This window comes from Triturus cristatus, chromosome 6 (assembly GCF_964204655.1).
Source record: "Triturus cristatus chromosome 6, aTriCri1.1, whole genome shotgun sequence".
Lineage (NCBI taxonomy): Eukaryota > Metazoa > Chordata > Amphibia > Caudata > Salamandridae > Triturus > Triturus cristatus.
The window spans coordinates 1794865521-1794888683 of NC_140589.1; the positions used below are offsets into that span (position 1 = coordinate 1794865521).

Here is a 23163-nt window from a genome sequence, read left to right on the forward strand (position 1 = left end):
GGATGCTTGATTCCGGTCCAGGGAAGACATGGCTTGGCAGTTCGGGCTGGACTGTTCCCATGAGGCACAGGGTCAAGACTGATTTGCATATGGCCATGTCTGAACTGGGGTGGCGTGGTGAGCAAAATAACGATGGATTAAATCCAGATCTGTGACTGGGGTGAATGTTTTGCCAATGTGCAACATTCCGTCCATCATCTTGTGTGTTTTGCTGTTCGCCCTATGTGGGAAGGGTATCCCCAGACGTGGGTCCCGTGCTCACTACGCCACTGGAATCAAGCTACCCTGGCTGAAAAGGGGTGAAACCCCAAAACCGGTCCTAGGATGCTTGATTCCGGTCCAGGGAAGACATGGCTTGGCAGTTCGGGCTGGACTGTTCCCATGAGGCACAGGGTCAAGACTGATTTGCATATGGCCATGCCTGAACTGGGGTGGCGTGGTGAGCAAAATAACTATGGATTAAACCCAGATTTGTGGCTGGGGGTGAATGTTTTGCCAATGTGCAACATTCCGCCCATCATCTTGTGTGTTTTGCTTGTCATAGCCAAGACCTTAAGATGTCCGTCCTATAGGGAAAGAGAAAACATGGCAGATCAAGTAGCTAGTGGTATTAATGGTGTGAGCTGCCTTGTCGAAATCTCTAAATGAAAGTTGCAGAAGGAGCATAGGGCCCTTGTTGGACTTGGCCCTCTCTGCAGGGTCACCCTCAAACCTTTTCCCTTCACACTCCTGTTTTCTGATCCCATTTTGTTGGCTTTTAGGATTCTCTGCACTTTACCACTGCAAACCAGCGCTAAGGTGCTTGTGTTCTCTCCCTCAACCATGGAAACATTGGCTTCCACCCAGTTGGCACATTTAATTTACTTATAAGTCCCTAGGAAAGTGGTAGTACCTGTACCAGGGCCTGTTAATTAAATGCTGCAGGTAAGCCTGCAGCACTTATTGTGCCACCCGCTTAAGTAACCTTTTAAACATGTCTCAGGCTTGCCATGTGCATTTTTAAACTGCCATTTTGACCTGGCAAAATAAACCTTTTGCCAGGTCTAAACCTTCCTTTTAATACATATATGCCACCCTTAGGGCAGGACCTAAACAGCCCATAAGGCAGGCTGAAGTGTTTTAAAAAAGTCTAACTTTTACACAACGAGTAGTGAAAAATTCTTACGTTTTTTTTCCACTACTGCAATGCCTATCTCTCCCATAGGATAACATTGTTTTACCCTCTGTTATGTTATGAATGTTATGTTAAATAATCTTATAAGTCACTTGTTTACCCGGAGGTGTCTTGGTGCTATCTAAAAAAGCAACCTGATTTAGGCTCAATTAATGTAATGGCCATAGCTATAAGTTGTTAGATTCAAGCAGAGCTAAATAAATAGGTTATTTAGGCTTTCCTAAATGCCAAGATATTATTCATGTATTTTAGATGAGGTGGCAGAGCGTTCCAGGAACGTGATGTGCTGTTCACAAAACTTCTGCCTCCCCTAGAAAGAAGACTGAATTTGGGAGCAATTACATTGTTTGCTGCAGATGATCACAAGATTCTCGATGTCCTATACCAGGTAAATTTCTTCTTGAGGTAATGAGGTCCACTGACATGCAAGGCTTTAAAAACTATGTAGAGAACCTTAAACACCACTCTCTGTCTTATTGGCAGCCAATCTAGCTGCTTTAGTCCCCTGGCAACCAATTTGAATTTGGGAATGCCTAGGAGGAGGCATGCAGCTGGATTCTGCAAAATCTGTAGTTTGCTAAGATGTTGTTGTAGGTTAGAATATAGGCTGTTACAATAATCAAGTTTACAATATCATAGACGTGACAACAGTTTTTTGCAGGGAGTATGGAAGGAAAGGAAGTACCTTTTTTTTTGCATTTTTGTGGTAAAGAAGACGGATGAGGAGACGGCGTTTACATGATCACCTTCGGTAAGTTTCTAGTCCATGATCACTCCCAGATTGCTGGGGTGGGAAGGGTTCCAAGCTCAGGTGGCCACCGGGAATGGGACCAGAATGAAGATGATTTCACAAATATAATGACCTCACTTTTCCCTAAGTTTAGATTTAGGCAATTGTTGGCCATCCAGGTATTAATTGCCAGCATACCGTCCCAAAACCTAGAGTCAGCATCAACATCTTTTTCTGACAAGGAAACAACGATTTGAGTGTCATCAGTATAAGAAGTGAGTTGAAATTCGAACTGTCTGATCAGATCAGCCAGATTAGACACATAAACATTAAATAAAGTTGGGCTTAATGAAGAGCCCTACGGCATCCCACAAGGATGTGAGAAGGGATCCGAGTTGTTTTCATTTAGTGACACATATTGTTTACGCCTGACCAAGTAGGATTTTAACCATGTCAGAGCTTCCCCTTCAATTCCGATGTCAAATTGTCGACCGTCCAGCATCTCATGATTCACTGTATCAACATTGGCTGACAGGTCGTGTGGAATGAGGGCTGCTTTACCTCTCTGAACCAGAGTCTCTCTGATTTCTTCTGTCTCTTTGATCAAGCCATCTCCGTGCTATGCCCACTTCTGGATCCATATTGAGTGGGGTCCAACCAATTATTGTATGAATGTGGCAAGCGGAAAGTTCATTATTGTTTCCACAATTTTAGTGGGTAGAGGTATTCTTGAGATGGGCCGATAGTTGTAGGACTAAGCAAAGGTTTCTTTTGAACGGGCAATCTCGGCACCACCTTCCATTAGGAAGGAAACACACCACTGATAAACATATGGTGGAAGATAGTTGTGAGAGATTAGGCAATTATTTATGGTTCCTGCTTGGTCACCGAAGGTGGGTAGGGATCCAGGATAGAGCCGGATTTAGTGGATTCAAAATATAGGTAACCTGCTCTATGGTTGGATCATTGAATTTACAGAAGAAGGTGGTGTCAGCATGCTTAGGGAGAACTGGTAGTGCTGTCCGAGCAGGGACTTTGATGGAAGAAAACTTGTTGTATATTTCTTTAACTTTATTTTGAAAGAAGCCTGCCAAGTTGCTACAGAAGTCTTACTAAGATTGGCTGTCTCTGCTTCTATAGTTGCAAGTTTCTTTACCGTAAGCAAAGGTTCTTTAACTGAATTCTTGGCGGACTCGATTTTTGTGTAAAGTAGGAAGACTTCTCTCTCACTATCAATGCTTCGAAGGGCGCGTATTAATGCTTATATCTGATCTTTTCTAAATCAAGATACTCTTTCCTCTAGATACTTTCTTGCCTACTGCATTTTTGTTTTTGGTTTCTAAGGCCCTCGATAAACGAAGGAGCTAAGGGAAGGTGTCTCTTGCTAATGGAGGCCTTTGCTGGGGCTATAGACTTGACGGCTGAGGATAGCCACGAAACATAGTGGCCTATGTTGCATCGAGGTCCTCAGATATTAAGGGCAAGAAAGCTGTCAGTGCCTGATTCAATTGGTCGGGATGTATATTATGCCAAGGATGCCAAAGCAATTCCTTGGGAGTGTTCTACCATGTTGAAGGGGTTGCGCTAGAAACAGCTCAAATCTCACTGCTAGGTGGTCTGTCCAGAGTAATGGTAAAGTTGAGATAACTAATATAGAAGAATTGTTGATAAATATAGCATCAAGATAGTACCCAGCAGAAAGAGTGGATCTTAGAATTATCTGGGAAAGATCAAGACTGGCTGTCATTTCAAGAAAAATATTTGTGTCATTATCAGTAGGATCCACCAGAAAGAAATTAAAGTCTCCCAGCAAGGTAAGGTCTGATGTACTAGCAGAACATTCCAAGATAGTGCTGAGGTCCTGGAAAAAGATTTGCCTAGGGCCAGGTGACCCATTAAAGGAATTACAGTTAGTAAGCTCAATACTGAAGGAGTCTCACAATGTGTGAGTTGAACAGGAAGAAAAGCAGCTTTAATGTGGGATCGATAAATGATTGCTAGCTTGGGGGTGTCGTGGTGACAAAATCTGGGCCAGAAGACTGGTTGGCCCAGGTTACTGTTATGAACAAGATGTCTAGCGCTTGGGACTCAATCAAGGCAGCAACTTCGAGCTTATGCTTGATCAGGGATCCAGCATTAATTAAGGCCCAACACCATTTATTAGAACTAGAGGTCTGAGTAGTGCCAAGGGAGGAATTGTCCTGAAGGTACCTCTTCCTCCCACTCCCCTCCTTAGCTATAGGAAGCTTACAGTCCTTACAAGAGAACATGGAGCAAGCAGACCTAGAGTTTACGTCTAAGTGTATGCTGTCTGTGCCCTTACCTAAGACATTGTGGGCTAAAAGTTCATTTCTGGTATAAAAGAATCTGGGAGTACAATCTGAAACAGAACCAGCAGGGGGATGGACCTTAGGCACAATCCGGGCACGGATGGGCGAAGAAGGGCTTGCCTTTGGCGCTGTTTCTTTGTTAAAATATCCTGCCATGGAAGGGGGCGTAGCAGTAGTTCTGTATCGGCAAATAAACAGGTGGGTCAAAGGTATTACATTTAGTGATAACTTTCAATTTGGAGCAGGTAGTGGAGGGGAGTTGAATTTGGTCTATAGAAATTCTAATTTAAAACTCTCTTCAATGGTAAAGTTGGATTTTAAGTTGTAATTCTAAAAATTCCACTTTTAAAAAGTTGGCATTGTCATGTCCCAATCATTTGGTGCCTGCAGCCTGTATACTGGGTCACATGACTATGTGTAGCTGGCAGTTGGTCTTTGTGCATTACTCCCAGATAGCAAGAGAAAGGATGTTGTAAAGGTGGGCTATCTCTGTCAGGATGAGGGAAAGGATTGATATCCTACCACACTTGCACATCACAAAGACTCTGCCTTAGCACACCCACAAGGTATTTCACACTACTCTTCTGTGCCTCTAGACAAGCTGGGTCGAGGGTAGGGAGGATAGAAAATCCAGTCACCGGCGTAGGGGAGGACTCTAGAAGCGTCTCCACTTCAAAGTGGGCAACAGGTATAAGTAGTTGACCCTCAGACTCAATTCTTCAGTACACATCTGGAGCTGTGGAAGACTCAGGAGAAGGATAGCTGTGCTGTTCTGCTTCAAGAAGGATTGCCCTGATGCCCTGCAACTCAGTGGCCCTGCAGAAGGACTGGGCCAGTATTTTGAACCCAGGGCAACTAGCATGACTACAAGGGCTAGTTGGCTGGCCTCCTGATCAGAACCTCTGGTACAGAAAAGTCTCCATTCATCCAGACCCCTGCCCCTGGACCCAGCTGTGGTCTCTACCAGAATTGATGTAGTGTAACTCAAACCTGACGCAGCTCTTCGCAGCACCTCATCGGTACAGTTGCAGCTTGATGCAGCCATGATGCAAGCCTGTACTGCTGCTATCTGAGCTTATGGGAACTGCTGCTGCACTGTGCTTCCTCAACGTAGACCTCGCATTGCTCCTTTGGATTGCTGCTGTGCAGCACAATGCTCCATTACCAGAATTTAAGGTTCATTTCCCAGCTGGACTAACTTGGTCCCTGTATCTGGCCCGTGCTCCATTATGACCGGCCTGAATTTGCTTTGTGCTGCTAAGCACTATTTTTCCCTAAACCTCTAAAGTTGCATATCTCTGGTTCTTCTGATTGTATTTTTGTTCTGTTGCTGTCAAATTCTTTATTACATTTTAATCTATTTGTCTACATTAGTGTGAAATTAGTTTGTGTTGTGTTTTTACTTTATTACTGTTTGTGTGCTGCATAAATATTTTACACATTGCCTGTAAGTTAAGCCTGACTGCTTTTGTGCCAAGCTACGAGAGGATTAACACAGGTGAATTTACGGTTTGATTTAGGTGTGAAAGGTAAACTCCTCTCTGCAGCAGAGTTCATAGAGTTTTTGTTACTCTGCGCTGCGCTTGGAGTGTGAAGTGTGGCAAAAACTGTCCCACCGCTGCATAGCGGAGTTTACCGGCACAGGCTGGCCCTCACCCTTCACACTGACACAGACACCAGAAGTCCTGCTGTTCAGAAGAGCAAGACACACATGGCTGCAGGTGGCGTAGATCAACTTGACTTGGAGCTGTGCCACTACCATGAGCTGCACAGCCTCACACGTCACCCCAAGTACAAAATGGTGGAGGTGTGGCATTTTTTTGACACAGTGGGCTATGCCACTACAGGTCGTGCTGCCACTTCATCCACATTGCCGAGGAAAGGCACCAGGCCGAGCCAGCCTCTCCTTCTCGCGGAGACTTCAGCAGCACCCAGCAGAGGGGCTACGGCTAGCCTCTGTGCCTCCAGCCTCAGCTTCTACGGCTTCCCCACCATGGCCTGGGCTGGGTGCGAACCAGCCCAGCCTCACATGCTGCCGCCCCTGCTGTCGCAGCTCTATAGAAAGGAGCTGCAACTTCTCTCTGCCAACAATGCCTTCGGCTTCTTGGCAGGTCACCATGAGCTGGGCAACCTGATCACCCCGCTAGCCGTATTCCCAGCCTCAGCTTCTCCGGCTTCCCCACAGCAGCACAGGCAGGGCCCGAGCTGGCTTAGCCACACACACTGCTGCAGCTCTACTCAGAGGAGCTGCAGCTGCTCTCGGCAAACAATGCTTTTGGCTTCTCTGAGGTCCATCCAGAACCAGAAGCAGAACCTTTACAACCAGCAGTACCAGCACCAACAGGGCCCTGGGGGCATCCCTCCGCCGCAGGATGAACATAAATAAGTAAGTGCACCAGCTTTGAGTTCTACATTTTTCTAATTGCAATTATAACAGGAGAATGGCTACTCGTATTCCGCCCGCTGGCGGAACTCCGCTTAGCGTGGCGGAGATTTTGGGTCACTGGCAGAGTTCTGCATAGCAGAACTTCGCAAACTCCACCAAGGCCTAGTTTGCTCATGTTTCACCCTGAATAAAATCCCCCCCCCAACCAGTAACCCAATTTCCTAAGGCCCGTAAGGGCAGGCCGAGAGAACAATGAACCCCCCCGCCTCCCTTCCACATCACTATCTCCACAATAAATATGTATCAATTGAATAGATGTTTATTGGCAAATGTAATTGTCTTACCCAAGTTCAGATTGGAATTTATTATGCAGTGAGTCAACAAGATTTCTTGTTCTGATTATAAATCTAGTAATTCTTGTCAAAGAAGACTGCTTTTTACACGGGATTACAGTACTGGCTATCGGTTGCTCTATGATAATTTTCTTAGATTTAGAGGGGCAGATTTACAATGGAAGTGACTCAGTGCCAAACACAAGCCATTTGGCTGCACCGTCCTGAGTCACTTTCAAAACACAGGGATGCGACATATTTACTACAATCTCTGTGCTTCCCCCTGCGCTGGCGCACAAACTGCTGCCATGTGCCGGTGCAGGCATCCTTGCACATTGGGGCAAGGATGGCTGCGTCGTGGGGAGATTGCTTTTGTTCAGGAAGGGTTTCCTTCCTGCACAAAGACAATCTGAAATGCGGCTTTTCAACTTCTATGTGTGCTGCAATAGCACACATAAAAGTTGAAAAACGTCATTGTTTCAATGATTGTTTATGTGCAGGAAGGAAACCCTTCCTGAACAAAAAACAATCATTAGAGGCTCTGCAGCACACATAGAAAGAGGAAAAGAAAATGAGGAGAAATTACTACATTTCTCCTCATTGCGCCTCCCTAAGCCTCTCCTGCAGAGGCGTAGCATTCACACGCATTTCCAGATTTACGATTCCTCGTCATTCTGGAAATGTGTCTTGTTCCATGGGTGTTGCGTGGGAACATCCACAGCAACACCCATGGAACACCCCTTTCACGCAAAGTGCTGCGTGCAAAGGGGCCATATTTAGGACAAGAAAAGTCACGCAGGGTGGCTATTCCTGTCCTTGTAAATTTGGAGCAGGAAAATGCACCACCGGTACGACACAAAAGGTGACGTACCAGTGGCACAAGGGGCTTGTAAATCTGCACCAGAGTGCCAGTGGTGGAGCTCTTCTCTGCTCATAGGCCTGCAGCTGGTGCAATGAAACATCGGCAAACCTAATACCAAGTATGCAAGATTTCAATCCACTTCATGCCTCTTCAATCCACCACCAGACACTCCCTGTTCTTTTATCTCACTCTTGCAGAATCCTGCTTTCTACCTTTGCAAAGTTTTTTCCATCTTTCTCTTCTTGTGTCTTTCTGGCTTGCGTTTTTTTCCATCTACCGCTTTCAGTAAATGTTCGACACGGAAAAATAAGTGGCGGTGGCTCCCACCCCATCAACCTGCTCCAATTAAGCACTGGCACTGTCAAGCCAAATCTTGTGCACACTTTTTATTAGTCTGGTTCAACATACACCTCTTCCACAGACAACCCTCGAGTGGTTCTCTGTTAGGCTTTTAATGAATCAGAAACACCAATGATAAATGGTGTGCTGTTCCATAATAATATGCACTGACATACACAGAGTTCTCCCTGTGTTCTGAAACTGTGTGCCTTAAACACTATTATATGCAGTGCTTAATTTGAGCTAGTGGTTTCAGGTGCTCAGCACTGGCACTTAATTGTCAACATCTGCACTTATGACAGCCTGACACATGGTGGTGTTGTTTGTGTAATTTGGAGATGAGAACAACACCAGTAGTTTATTAATTCAAAATACAATAAAAAAGGACTAATACATGCTGCTCAAGCCCTTATTTTAGCTTTGGAGATCTGGAATAGTCTGAATTAGCACACCTGTAGGAGTGTGATGGTTAATAGTTGTGTTGTTACAGGCACTGGCGGCACTGGCGGGGACAGTGAGTGGTGCAAGCTGCAGTGGCATCTTGATGAGGTCCCTGGCAATTTTTTTTTAAAACAAATTAACTATATGTATTTTTGTATTGTATTATTGTGAGTTTTTAAAGCAATACAGAATATAGTGCCAATATTAACTGTTGAAAACATTGAAATACTAAGCACGCGTCCATAGTCAATCTGGCTTACATTTATTTCTGAGGAAAGAACAGATCAAAGTTACTCCAATAGAGAAGCAAATAAAGAGCACAAGGTCTGCATACCTGGGTGTAATGTCCAACCATCTTATCTGGGTTTATTGCACCAGTGCCATACTTGAAATTCTTGTTCTCGTTGAACCAGGCTTGAATAATATGCTCCCACGGCTGCGGTTTTGTTGACTTATATAAGTTCTCCCCACATGCGGTAGCTGAAACATGACACGTTAATAAAAACACGTACAGTTACCTCAACTACCACTACCAATGTACATTTTACATTCAAAATTTGATGTAATTGATGTAAACAATGCATTGCTCAATGTAGGTAGAAAAATAGATTTTCCAGCAAAATGGGGCCGGCCATATAGGGCTGAAACAGGAACCAGTAGGAATGGCATTCATACGTCACAGCCTGTGCCTTCTTACAATTACCTGAAAGCTTGGATTGTATTCATAGAATGGGTCTGAGTGGATTATACGATTTCTATCAACTTCAAAGGGTACTCGATAGGGCCTCTTTTAACAGTTTACAATTAATAAGTCAGGCCGTTACAGGGGCCCATGTTCACTGGTCACTTCGCTTTTTCAAGGCCCTGCTTTATTGCTGCAAGGTCTATTTATGGATACTGCCTCTTCCTAGCATTTAACATGGCTTAAAGCATTAGACACTGGCTTGTCAGCACAGAACGACATTTTTGACCCAGGCTCCACGGAGACATCTGACATACCTGTAATTAATGGAGTCAATTGAATTGCACATTTTCTCATCTTAGGTATTAAAATCCTCCAGTGCCTATATGCAGGCTGCTTCATCAGCCATTAGCATCTTTGGTGGGTGTGGTTCTTAGGGGACTTGTTACACATCAACACCCATGAGAATCAGCTGTGCAAAGGTTGCTTCTGCAACCATCTCTGTTTGTTGAAACCATTGACTTAGGTACAGAAGCAGAATTTGATGGAATACAGAGCAAAGTAGTTTCAAAAGTCAGCTCCGTGACCAATACAATATATTATTGCATCTTATTTTAAAGCTGACATTGCGCCATCTGGCTCAATAATACAGAAATATCCTCGTACCTCACGTGTGTATTTCCTCCTCAAATGTGGCGCTGTCTCTTTCTGCTGCAAATGAGCCTCCTCAGCCAGTGAAGTAATTATGGACCAGTGGACTTTTCTGATTTTGTGGGACCTACTTTGCCTAATAAAACAACTCCTCTTTATGATATCCAACATTTTCGGACTTCTTTGTCTTGCTACTTTTATGTTTCCCTGCTTTTTTGGGATCTCTCACTCGACATAAAAATATAAAAGATCCACCTATTTTCATTCGCTGTCCCCAGCATCCTGTGTGCACTTCACTGCAAGCATGAAGGGTCCGGTACATAAAACCACGGACATTTCCTAAAGGACAGTGTTAATATCAAGGAACTGTATATTTTCGATTTCTTGATTTCCCTGATTTAATTTTCTTTCTAACAGTGCATGAATGAAAACACCAGATGCTTGGTTTCTGGAGGATAGCAGGTCTCTCTCTCTCTCAACCAATTGTAGAGCCAGTAATTCAAGACAGTGTATCCATTCCTTAAATCTCTAGATGGATTTGACATAGCAGTGTTACAGGAATTCTCCATTTTAAGGATTTCTGATTCAGTTGTATATTTTAGCTCTTTTTTTCCCCAAGTGCCTAGGATATAGCTTGCCTTCCAACCACCTAGGCTTCCCACAGTGTTAACCCTTAATTAAATGTACCCAACTTTTCAGCAAAGTTCTGATCAGACCCCTTCTGTATTTTATTAAGTTATCCTCTTAATTTTGAGTTTATATGGATTTATAAAACACCTCTCCCTCAGGGCCCACCATAAACGGGGTGAAGTAAACCAGGCGGAGGTCAGAAGAGGAACTCAGGATGAAGGGGTTTGGCAAGTAATCAGGCCTACTCTCACCTGATGGAGCATGATTATTTGAGAATAATTCTTCTTGATCAAGTCTACTCATTAAGTGTGTTTTAATAAACATATCTAACAGTGTAGAAAATTATTAATGTGGGAGTTTCTAAAGTGCAACGTGAAAACGTGCAAGAAAAGACACGACACATTTAGTAATCAAACGCTGCAATGAAAAGCATGCAGAAGGGTTGAAAACTAGTGTTTTGAGAAATAATTATGAAACGAACGAGAAACTTAATGAATGTACTAAGTGTCTTACAAGTAGAATTGTTGAAAATCTGATAATGAAAAATGCTTAAAGTAAAAAGTTTTTGATTATGTTTTCTCTTGCATATTAAGAAAGTGAAAACCTATAATTCAAAAACTAGACTATACTTATGAGTTTAAATAAAATGATGATTTCAGTATATCGTTTTCTTGTGCATTTTCTCTATTTTCTTATACATTATTAATGAGAGTGTTTTTTATTCTTAGAAAAACTACGATATTATGATTTCTTTGCGAAGGTTAGTGTTATTTTCTTTTTGTAACGTAGGCCTCAGAAGGAATGTAGTTTGTCATTCATTATTTCCAAAAACTGTTGATTTATTAGCTTTAGTTGTGCACATCATATCCATAGAGTTTCCTTCCTATGGTTAGAGTATGTCTCTCTATGAATTAAAGCCAATGTGGAAGGGAGCGTGCGTATATTGAGACGTTTCAATTGTTTCCTACTTCCAAGGTGGCTTGACATCTTGCAGTTGAACAAAAGACTATTTTGTAGACGTTCAGGATGAATTAGGATGGGGGGCGTGGCTAGGCGCCCAGCGAACATGGCGGCGTTGGAGTGAAACTCCCCGGACTGGCGGGGCGGAAACACGCTCAGAAGGCATTACACGGGAAGCTGCTCAGAGAAATCCCTGTCAGAGAAGATACTTACAAGGATGTGAGCTTTTCTGCTGCTTTTTGGAACAATAGATGACCGCATTTCAAGGTATACGCCCAACTTCAAAACCGCGCTATTACGGCCGCCATTTTGTTTACCTGAAGTGCTTTGCGAGCGCTTACTTTTCATAACAAGTGGCGAAAATGGACTTCCTCTAAAGAGTGCCCCAGACATTATTGCACAGCATAGTATCAACACCTCCCTCCAGTAGGGATGCATAGCGATGCAGCAACCCAGTTTCACCTCCCCTTTTGACATGTTCTGAAGAGATGCGGTTGCGGTCGCCATTTTGTGGAATACCAATGCGCTTAATATGATGATCATCTGAGGACTTACAAAGAGCGCACCTGCTTCATGTGCTTTTCACTCTGCTTAAGGTTTCATTGAGGCACATCTTTTACATTCACTACTTCCCTGCCTCTGCGTCATGATTTAAGAGCTATATTACCTACTGGCGGTCGCCAGTAGGTAGTTATAGTTAGGACCTATTTTCCATAGGAAATCCGCAACATTCTATTCTATTCCCAATAAGTCTGGCGCCGGTTGACGAATCTTCTCGAAATTTTCCAAACTTTTGGCCAGCCCCAGTCCGCTCCTATCCTGAAAGTCTCAGGGTGATTCATCAAGCGGGGGCCGAGAAAAAAGGGGGGTCCCAAAACACATTTTCCCCATGCATTTTCCCATAGGACCTTTAGCCGCAGCTACAGCCCGAACTGCTGAACTGAATTACACCAAATTTGGCAGTTCAGACTCGTGCCTTTTGCTTAAATGGTGTCAATCTCTTGAGTAGTTCCTGAGAAAATTACAGTTAAAAGTACATATATCTCTATGGCCTCGGAGGATCCGCGCACCCTATGCGCACTGTGAGCGCACCCTCTGCGCACCCTGCATGCACCCTCCCGATCACGCGCTGAATGCTAATTGGCTGTCAAGTGGTTGTCAACATTTGAAACCAGGAACTGTTGGCAGCCATTTTGTGCCTCGGTTGAAGCGAGGCTGAAGAAGTCTGTGGAATAGGTGTTTAAAACATATAAAGGGGGCAGGGTAGAAATACTCTGACCGTCTAGACCTGCTTAGGGGGTCCCACGCTTGAGATGTTATCAGTGATGTCATGAGTGATGTCACTGACCATGTCATCAGTGATGTAATATGTGACGTCATCAGCAGTGGATTGCAGGCGCGCGAGTTTATAGTTAGCTGAACTAACTATAACGGGGGAATTTCAATGGTTGTGTATGAGGGAAATGTCCAGCTAACTATAACACCCCTGAAACCTATGGTTTTTTCAGTGAATATATATTTAATATGAGGATGAAGACGCACCAAGAAGTATAAAATTCCACTTTTCAAAAGCGGCTATTGTGGTTCTTGATGTAAAGAGTCTCCAATTACCTCCTGGACTGTAATATACCTAATAATTCATCTTGGAAACATTGTTTTGTCTTGTTGTGTTTACTTTTAAGCTGACCCTATTTCTTCAACTGCTAGCTCTTGCACCATTAAGTTTTGAACCCGCCTTCAAGTCTTTCTCTATTTCACTCACCCTATGAGTGGATGGACAGAACAAAGGGGTCTCTCTTTATTGCATCAAAGTCAAAATGCGTTTTTGTCAAGAACTCAACGGTTTTCTCAGAGCTCACCAAACTGGAAAATTCAGGATTTCTGGATATAGAAAGCAGCAACATAAGAATGGACTCCACACTACCAACACCAGGGAAGTCAAACGTTAAACGCTTGAAAAAGGATCCCCCTTCACCATCCAAACAGGCTTCTCCAGTTTCTTTGGAGCTCTTACTACAGGAAATAAGAGCCCTCAGACCCTTGGTTGAAGAAACCAACTCCAAACTGCAAATCCTTTCAGATAATTGGTCAAAGCTTGATACGAGACTCACAGTAGTAGAGCAAAATGTTTCCTCCTTTAATGACACCACCAAGAGTGTTACTTTCTTACACTCTCAAGTTTCCACACTCCATAAGCATGTCAAAGACCTTGAAAATTGTAATAGGAGATACAATATGCGCATTTCTGGCCTGGCAGAAGGGGCTGAAGGTACGGACTCCATTACTTTCTTCAAGTCCTTCCTTCCCAAGATTCTACATTTGCCGGAAGACACCACACTAAATATACAACGCGCCCACAGACTGGGTCGTGTTTCCACCAATGCTTCATTTCCACAATGACCAAGAGGAATCATCCTTTACTTTCTGGAGTGATTTGTTGAAAGTGCTGGCAGCCGCTAAAGCCATTCAACAAATATCTTGGTCTGATTCCACATTATTCTTTGCACAAGATTATTCAAAAGTTACTGCAGCCAGAAGTAAAGCCTTCCTCGACATGAGACCCGACCTCCGCTCCTGGGAGCCAGATACGGTCTTTTTCATCCATGTCTATTTAAAGTCACTTATAACAACAGAACAACAACATATGAAAGTCCAGTACGTTTGCAAAGTTTCATCAACTAGCAAAAGACGGATCAAATGGATTCTTTAAGATCTTCCTCTTCACACATTACTTGACTGTCCTAATCTTTATATATAAGATGCCATTTTGTCTTTGAATGCAGGTTTTATGCCGTTACTTACCTTTAATACATTTACAGTTCAGTGTTATCTTTGATAATCCTAGTTTATGTTACTTGGTGTTGTTCTTCTCATGTTCATCCCTTAATCTATAAACTAGTTTTAAATATTCTACTTTTTGCTTCCACAGTTTTGTTTACGTTATGGCATGATCCTCCCCCAGTTCAGTCCAGTCCTCATTAGACGTCTCGTCTGTTCCAAGTGGATCCACCCATCCCCACATCCATGTTCCCTTTTTGCAGGTATGTTATTCGTTTTGTCTTTTGTTTTTTTTTGCCTTGCATTTTCTTACTCTTCTCTATTTTGGTGTCTTCTTCATTTCTATCTCTTCTCACTCTCTCATTCTCACATCTCTACTTGTCACTCCAACTCTAAATATCATTATCTCTCTATCCTTTTACCAGTTCTCTACTTTACTTATCTTCTTTTGTACTGCTATACTCGACTTTCACTCCCGGCTTCAGCTATCTGATTTTTCCATTTTATTCTGTCATGGGATTGAATCAACCATTCACTTCCTTCTATTTTCCTTTTACATTATCTATTCTTGTGTTCATGAATTGGATTTTTGCTTGGTATTCCCAGATCAATTTGATTTTGATAATTTATGTCATTAAAACTGATTTCATGGAACGTTAGGGGATTAAACTCTCCCATCAAAAGACAGAGAGTTTTAACTCATTTAGGTAAATTACATGCGGAAATAGTATTTTTGCAAGAAACACATCTTACAGATGTCAAATCATTACAATTAAAGAGAGGTTGGGTAGGGGAAGTTTTCTTTTCTCAGGGAGATGGTAAATCACTTCCAATTACACTCATGTCGCAGGAGCCAGATGATGATGGTAGATGGCTCAATGTTAAATTGTCACTAAGGGGTGTTCCAGTCTCTTTCCTCAATGTCTATGCCCCTACGTGTGGCGAACCCTCTTTTTGGGTTACAATGGCCAAGCAAATTATCCATTGCATTGAAGATAATTTTATATTAGCTGGTGACTGTAATCAGATTTTTGACCCATTTATTGACAGGAATTCCAAATTTTCTTTTGTCCCCAATAAACCTCATAAATCTTTTGTTCATACTATAGTTCAGCATAAACTTCTTGATGTTTGGCGTCTATGCAATTCGTCCACTAGAGAGTACACTTTGGACTCCCCAGCCCACCAAACTCAGTCAAGAATTGATTATATTTTTGTCTCTCATAACATTTCGCAAACTCTCTCGTATGCAGAAATTGGTCCCATTTTACTTTCAGACCATTCCCCTGTCTCAATTCGCCTTGACATCTTACCTAAAATGACTGTTCCTAGAAAGTGGTGTTTTAATAATGCTCTCCTTTTAAATCCAGAATTTACAGCATCCTTCACCACTTTTTTTAATGAGTATTTTGAAATAAATCAAACAGAATCCATGCCGTTCTCAATTATATGGGATGTTTTTAAAGCCTCAGCAAGGGACTTCATTATTGGTTTTGTAGCCAAGAAATGAAAAAATGTGCGTAAACTTGCCAATGATCTTCTTCATGACATTAATAGACTGGAGCACTCTTATTACACCTCTCACTCGAAAGCTTGTTTAGCAGCTCTTATAAATGCCAAATTGCAATTCAACAAGAAATCGACAGATGATGCCTCATTATACTTGTTAAAACGTAGTGCAAAATTTTATGGGGGTAAAAATAAAGCAGAAAAAATACTGCCCAACTATTTAAAAGTTAGCCACAACAAATTAAAAATCTATCTATGATGAGAACTCCGATTTAAACTTTAAAGATACTGAAATTTTGAATGAATTCTCTCTCTTTTACAAATCATTATATAAATTCGAAACACAACCCACAGACCACTCCCTGTCGCATTTCTTTTCTAACATCCAAAAACCCCAACTTACTCCTCTGGATTTGTCTTCTTTGGAGTCAGACCTAACACAACAAGAACTCTTAAAGGCTCTTCAACACCTTAAAAAAGATAAAGCACCGGGCCCGAATGGTTTTACCGTCAAATTTTATCTCCATTTCTCCAAACTCTTATTGCCCAAAATACACTCCCTAATTGACTCCTTTTGCTCCTTAAATAGCTCCTCTGGCTCTTTTTCAGAAGCGCATCTTTGCCTTATTCCCAAGGAATGCAAAGATTCTAAATATTGTAAAAATTACAGGCCTATATCCCTGGTTAACATTGACTACAAAATCTTTTCCAATATGCTGGCTATACGATTAGATTCCTATTTTCCAAAATTGTTGGGAAAAGAACAATCTGGCTTTGTTAAGGGACGAGTCATAACAGATAATTCCCAACTTTTTTTAACGTTTTATCTAAATCTTCCCACCTAAAACAACCCCTTGCGGCAATACCATTAGACGCAGAAAAAGCATTTGATAGAGTTGAATGGACTTATTTGTTTCATACCCTCAGGTGGTTCAGTTTCGGCCCTAAATTTATATCCTTAATATCTCTCCTTTATTCTAACCCTCGCGCTGCAGTTTGCACCAATGGTTTGATCTCCGCACTATTCGATTTAGGCAGAGGTGTGCGTCAAGGATGCCCTTTTTCTTCCTTCCTATTCAATTTGGCTTTGGTACCTTTTCTTTCTAAATGATGTCAAAAACCAAATTTACATGGTTTCCAAACATTAAATTCCCATATTAAAATTACAGCATACGCCGATGATATTCTGCTTTTTATGCCAAAACCAGATGACTCAATTCCTGCCTTCTTAGCTGAAGTGAAGTCATACTCCCTTATTTCTGGCTACAAACTGAATAATGACAAATGTGAGATTTTGCCCTTACCCAAATACACTTTTAAATCCGATTTTAGCGCCTCCAATTTTACATGGAGTCCTAATCATATTAAATATCTAGGATTACACATCACTTCTTCAATCTCAGAAACAGTAGCATAATGCTTGAACAAATGCATTCAAAAGATCTCAGACCTAACCACTATATGGCATCCCCTTTACTTGTCCCGGTGGGGCCGTTTAGACACTATAAAAATGATGCTATCGCTCATAGTTTTATATACTATTTCTAATATTCTAGTCCCCATTCCCGCTAAATTATATAAGAAAGTTACCTCCATCCTTTCTTCTTTTCTATGGAACAATAAGAAGCCCCGAATGTCCATGCTAAAACTAACACGCCCTAAAACAGAAGGTGGAGTTAATTTTCCCAACTTTCAGGCATATCAGAAAGCATTTCTTTTGTGTCAGGCTTCTCTTTGGTTGCTTGATTCCAAAGTAGATTGCCCTTTATGGACCTCAATTGAGCATCTTTTTTTATCTCCCTTTTCCTTTCATGAGTATCTTTCCTTCTCACATAAACCACAGGCCCTCTCCATTCCCATAATTAAATTGACCTCCAAACTTCTTGAGTCAATTTATCCTTCTACTCACAATACTAAAAATTCCTTCCTTAATTCAACAATTTGGCACAATAAAAACTTGCTTATTCGGAATAAGCCCTTCTGCTGGAAGACCTGGAGACAAAAGGGAATACTATGGGTCCAGCAGTTATTCTCACAATCAGACTTTTTACCCTTTTCTTCACTCAGCCAATTATTTAATTTGCCCGCCTCATTTAATCATAAATATAATCTACTCAAGAAAGCTGTGATGGATACATACATCCAACTGCCTACTACACCTGATATTCCTATCACTTTGGACACCTCTTCACAACTTCACACTTTGTTAAAAAAACATATCCAAAGCTTCCACCATATACAGCTACTTACAAGGTAACGATATTGTCAGGCAGAAATCTAAAATAGAAGAGGCATGGGAACGTGATTTTATGACATCTTGGCCATTGTCTCAATGGAAGAACATATGGATCAAGATGCTTCCAGAGCAGCTAACATAACGCAAACATTGTTTTTCATATACAATAAACTTTTGCTAACACCGAGTGCTTTGAGTAAAAGGTTTACGACTGTACCAGATACTTGCTAGATGTGTTCATCCTCTAATGCTGATTTATTTCATATATTATTCTCCTGTCCATCTGTTCATAACTTCTGGAAACAAGTATGGTCCCAAATGAACCTGGTTTTTTAAACTAAATTTCCTCTTTGCTTTATTCTTATCTTCTTAGGAAGTCTCTCATCTATTTCGGAAAATGTTACGCTCAATGTCAAAATTATTGATTTGTTATTAGCGGTTGCTCTTCAGCAAATTACCATAAATTGGAAAGACTCCACAAAAATGTCTTATAAGGCCTGGTGGTATGCTGTTTGCCATAATCATAGGTTAGAAACCTCCTTTGTATACCCTATACACATGGCAACAAAATGTTTAGATTTGTGGTCGCCCGTTACAATATTTCTCGATGTAAGTGCCAAACGTTGTTCCCAGCTACAGCCATCTCAGCAAGAAGTTCTTAAACCTCCTTGACTCCCGCAAATGTTCCTAAGAATTTCTATAGTCTATTGATAATCATGTTTTACTTATATTGATTTGTTCTGTTTATTTTTGATTAGTAAGTCCGATTCATGTAAATTGATTGTAGCAGTCTTCTAATGTAATGATATGGGTTTAAGACTATGTACTATGTACAGACACCTTTACTCGTATCAATAAAAACATTCTTGAACTTAAGGATTATTTAGGCTGGAGAATGATCACTTCATGGATCCTAACCAATAGAATTGTGTAAACTGTGAAAAAAAAACTGTTGGAGATTGAAATTCTGAGCATCTTGGGGTGTAGATTATTCCGTGGGAAAAGCACAAGTGGGAGATCTTATTGCTGCTGCACTCTCAATGCTCCTCTGGCTGGCTATATCCTTGCAATCCTGTGCATGACATACTGTCAGTCCAAACTTTGAATTTCCCCTGAACTGAACTATCCTGATATGTTGCACTTCATTGGCTGGTGATGTTGCTCAAGCTATACCTTTTCGGCCGAAGGGTTGGCTTTTTCTGACTATTGCTCACTGTTCATTAGCTCATTGATCCTAGGTTCATATGAATCTTGAATTGCATATTGATAGTGCAATATATATATATTTTGTCTCTCTTTCTCTCCTCTCATGCTAGCTATTGATTTTATGATGTATTTACCAAGAACTGTATCTCTTATTGTGATTTTACCTGTAACATTTGAAATAACAAAAGAATTGACAATCTTACATTGTTTTGTGTATTGAGCATTCATATTTTGATGATTTAGATAAAAGTACCTAGATAAGTATACAGAGTTTGTCTTTATTTTGAAATGTACTATTGACATGATACATATTTTTGACTATTGTTGTTAGTTAGGCATTTTCTTCATTACAGGTACTCATGAAGGTAATAGCATCTGTCTCTAATTATCTGAGTCCCTATTACCTCATACAAGGATCTATCGGAGGACCTTATGTTTGTGAGTGGTTATAGACTTTCTATAGTCCCAAACTCTCTGGTATAGTAAATAATCTAAATTTAGTTTATGGTGTAATGAGGACATTGTGAATGAATGTAACATTTACACCACTTCTCCTGGATCACACCTAACAGCAGATTCAGTGTTGATATCAGTCTTTTCTTCATAAAAAGTGGGTTGGGCTGGACAGAGGCAACAGGTATCAAATAGGCAGCTTCCCTTTCCTGCATTTCCTTCTGCAGTTCTTTCTCCTGTGACCCCTCCCTGTATCAGCCATTGTATACCATTTTTGTGTCTGATAGGAACTCCCTTTCATTTCAGTAGATCAATATATAGACTCATGAACATAAAAATGTGGCAAAGGACAAGGCCACTGCAAAAAACGTTTTCAAAAAGGGTGTTCTGCCTGTTCACCTGCCTCTTCATATGTCCAGCTCTGACAAAAAAGGACACAGACTGCTTTGCAGATGTCCAGGCAGAAAAAGATTACAGGGGATAATATGGGATGCCTACGTTCACCAAGGACATCGGAGTGACTGCACATTTGAGGAAGCTGGCTTTGAATCTAGGGGGTTACTTGGTTGGTCCTTACCTGTCACTACTTCTAAACGTGAGCTGGCTGTCTGAAAACAGGCATAAGAATTCACCTTTTGACTTCAAGAAGTTATGTGCACCATCAAGAGGAAAGTACAGAAGCAGGCGCAGAAAGCTTGAATCTGTCCCCTGAAGGAGCAGGAAACATACTCCAAGACTGTAAACAAGATGTGGCCTGAATTTTTTTGTTATGACTTACAACTTCCTTTTATTTTAAATAGAGGTCTTATAATGCAAACCCTCCAAGGTGGAGCTAAGCAGTCACAATGGACTTAAATAAAGGAACAACAATCCCACCAACTTTGAAGATACTGTATCACAATGCTGATTATTCAGTTTGCGTTAGAAGCATAACTAGATTTGAGAAACTTCATTATTTTTTGTTATATCATTTGTCAAATGTTTTAACAAATTATCATCCAGATGTAGGTTGTTGTACTACCAGAATACTGAGTTATTCATATCACCCTACAAAAATGTCAACTACAGAATACCAGCTACCACTAAGTCGTTAATGCAATTAGTATTCTTAACTTCACATCTACATTCAATAAAGATATATGCATCTTTAAAGTAGATAGATGTGGAGTTAAGAATAGTAAATCTCTAATGATCTTTACATACCTACCTTAATGACAAAGTGGTAGTCAATATTCTACAGTTTGTAGGTCAGTATGTGTGACTATGAAATTCTGACATACAACCTCTTGTAGCACTGTTGAACCATCAGGCATATTTCCTGCAAAAGGCTTAGCTACATATTCAGCCCAGATACTTTCTGGGATATCAGAGTCAGGGGTGGGTAAAACATTCAAAGTACCTTGTGCAATCAGTAAACAAAAACCCTCAACAGGCTACTGAATCACATCCTCTATTAAATTCCAATGATATAATTAACATTATTTGTATTCCTACATTGAGGGATGCTTGTCAGAATGTTCTCTTTGCCAGTCATGAAGAGGTGTTTGCAGAAAGTGTTTACATTTCAGACAGTCTTCAACAAGCCTGGATGGATCAAAATGGCTTAGTTGACCAAAACATAATTCATCAATAATTAACACATTCAGAATTTAATCATCAGTTTTAAAATCAAAATTGTTATCAGGAGCAATCTGATGATTGTTGCTATAATTTTTGTCTGTACATTGTATCTTCCCTTCTTTGACAGCTGCTTATCTACAAAGCTGCTACTACTTAAGAGCAGTTTACTACCATCAAGCAATAAAGATGGTGAAATAGCCACTTGTGTCCATGGTAGGAGTTTACAATCCCTAAAGTTGATAAAGTCCTCATAGATATTAGCATGGAAATCAATTAGGCAGTAACTACTACATCTAAAAATATATGATCTGCTGGTCTATTAGATTCAAAGCAGCCATTAAAAACACAAAGATGAAACTCCTTCCACAACTGCATCAAAATGTATCCTATATAATATGATTTATATAAAAGCCAAAAAAGTGGAAGAAAAAAGGAATCCTTCATAGCCTCAACCCTAATATCTATTTCAGTTTACTCTATTAATCCTACATTCCAGTCCTTTCCTCCCCACCCCCAACAGCAACAGCATTGAAGGAAAAGAGAGCTTAATTTGTTGCCAGGTTGTCCTTCAAACTGTTTATTAAGCAATGCAGTTTTCCCCCTCAAAACAGGTGCGGGTAGATATTCATTCTAATCAACCCTCCACCCTTTTTTTTAATGTCTGGCAACCAGATAGCAACAGTGTTAGAGACCTTTATGTCAATCTCAGTCTGTTCAATTGCCATAATGAAACTAGGCTTTTCCAAGATTGCTGCCTCACCAAGGCGACATCCATTTTGATCTTTATGAGCACAATGTGTGTGCACCACTAATTAAATTGTTCATGTTATGGCAAAGCTTGCCCTATCACCAAACAAATACAATCTAAGTTTTAATCTTGTGCTAATGTGTGTGTGTGCGTGTGTGTGTGCGTGCGTGTATGTGTGTGTGTGTGTGTGTGTGTGTGTGTGTGTGAAGTGTGCTCTACTAACCTACGAAGAAGCGTGGTTAAAATAATAATGGAAGTGAATACTTAGAACAAGAAGTAGTTCAGAAATTAGAACCACACTTCATTGCTCCTCACACGCAGAAGTCAGATTAACTCAGCATGCATATGTCAAAGTCAAAGTCAAAGTCAAAGCTTTATTTCGATAAAAAGTCATTATCATAAAAGCAGCTCAGTGTATAAAAAGTTACAGTTAAGAACAACAGTAATAAATTAAAAAAGATTTTATATCTCTGTTCCAACATTTAGGAAGGGCAATAGTTTCAAAAAATGTTTGTTCAGTTAAACTAGCCAACTAGTTGATTAAATTTTAGAGGTTAAACAATTATGGCAGCATTTTCAGTATAAGAAATTTTTCTAACAAAGAATTAAACAGATTGTTTTAGCTTTTTGGCCCGGATAGCCCAAGCCCAGGATAGAAACTTGGCTAGGGCGCAAGCATAGGGTACGCTACTGTCCGAAATAAGTATCCTGATTGCCACATCATGACTCCTAGTCCCCAGCTGACGGCATAGGTTTTTGAGCCAGACCCTCCTTGGAGTAGCATATTCGCCGCACACAAACATAAAATGTGCTAATGTTTCCGGTTTAACAAGACACGATGGGCATAGCTCAGACATTTCCATACAGGATTTCCATCTTTTAGTAAAGGTATTAAGTGGTAAGGTTCCCATTCTAAATCCAAAATACAAGGCCCTATCAAAGGGTTTTCCAATTGCATCCAGGTACAGTTCCCGCCTGGGGCAGTCTTTGAACCTCAGAAAGTCCTCTGTTAGCCTGCCCAGGGAGGTGCTAGAGTTTCTTTGAGAACAAATCCAGTCCCAATAAAGCTTTTTAAGTGTTTGCTTTGGGGGTGAAG

At 41.0% G+C, this 23163-nt stretch overlaps 1 protein-coding gene across 1 annotated transcript in view; it reads right to left on the minus strand.

Annotated features, from left to right (window-relative positions):
- The window catches only part of LOC146822020 (cysteine-rich secretory protein 2-like), a 119290-nt gene that overhangs the window by 44914 nt on the left and 51213 nt on the right, over positions 1-23163 (minus strand). The window contains exon 5 of the mRNA XM_085613121.1: positions 8929-9074. Coding sequence (XP_085469247.1) covers positions 8929-9074 — 146 coding nt within the window. The remainder of the gene's footprint in view (positions 1-8928; positions 9075-23163) is intronic.